The sequence below is a fragment of the Geospiza fortis genome, unplaced genomic scaffold (genome assembly GCF_000277835.1).
Source record: "Geospiza fortis unplaced genomic scaffold, GeoFor_1.0 scaffold150, whole genome shotgun sequence".
NCBI lineage: Eukaryota > Metazoa > Chordata > Aves > Passeriformes > Thraupidae > Geospiza > Geospiza fortis.
This window is the reverse complement of record NW_005054639.1, coordinates 77,321-77,717: the sequence shown is the minus strand read 5'-3', so window position 1 is coordinate 77,717 and position 397 is coordinate 77,321. Positions and strand designations below refer to the sequence as shown.

At 63.5% G+C, this 397-nt stretch overlaps 1 protein-coding gene across 1 annotated transcript in view; it reads left to right on the top strand.

Moving 5' to 3' along the window:
• The window catches only part of ASXL2 (ASXL transcriptional regulator 2), a 43,033-nt gene that overhangs the window by 40,609 nt on the left and 2,027 nt on the right, over positions 1-397 (top strand). The window contains exon 9 of the mRNA XM_031064824.1: positions 6-393. Coding sequence (XP_030920684.1) covers positions 6-393 — 388 coding nt within the window. The remainder of the gene's footprint in view (positions 1-5; positions 394-397) is intronic.

The window sequence follows — 397 nt, the reverse complement described above, 5'->3', positions numbered from 1 at the left end:
CCGAGGCGGGGGACAGAGCGTCGGGTGCGCCCCCACAGCAGCTTGGGAACATTTTCTGCCAGAACAGGCCCCTGCCTCACATTGCAAGGACCTTCCCGCTCCCCTCGGGAAAGGAGCCCGGGCCTGAGCAGCACCACGAGGCGCTGAGCAAATCCACCCAGGAGCAGATCCTGCAGACTCTCATCAAGAGGGTGCAGAGGCAGAACGTGCTGCCCGTCCTTCAGCCCTCGCAGCTGAACCTCCCGCACTCAGGTTTCCCGGTGGAAAACAGCTCCACCAGCCAGAGATTCATGCTGGGCTTCACGGGCAGGAGGACGTCCAAGCCTGCCATGTCCGGGCACTACCTGCTCAACATCTCCACCTACGGCCGCGGCTCGGAGAGTTTGAGGAGAGGCTC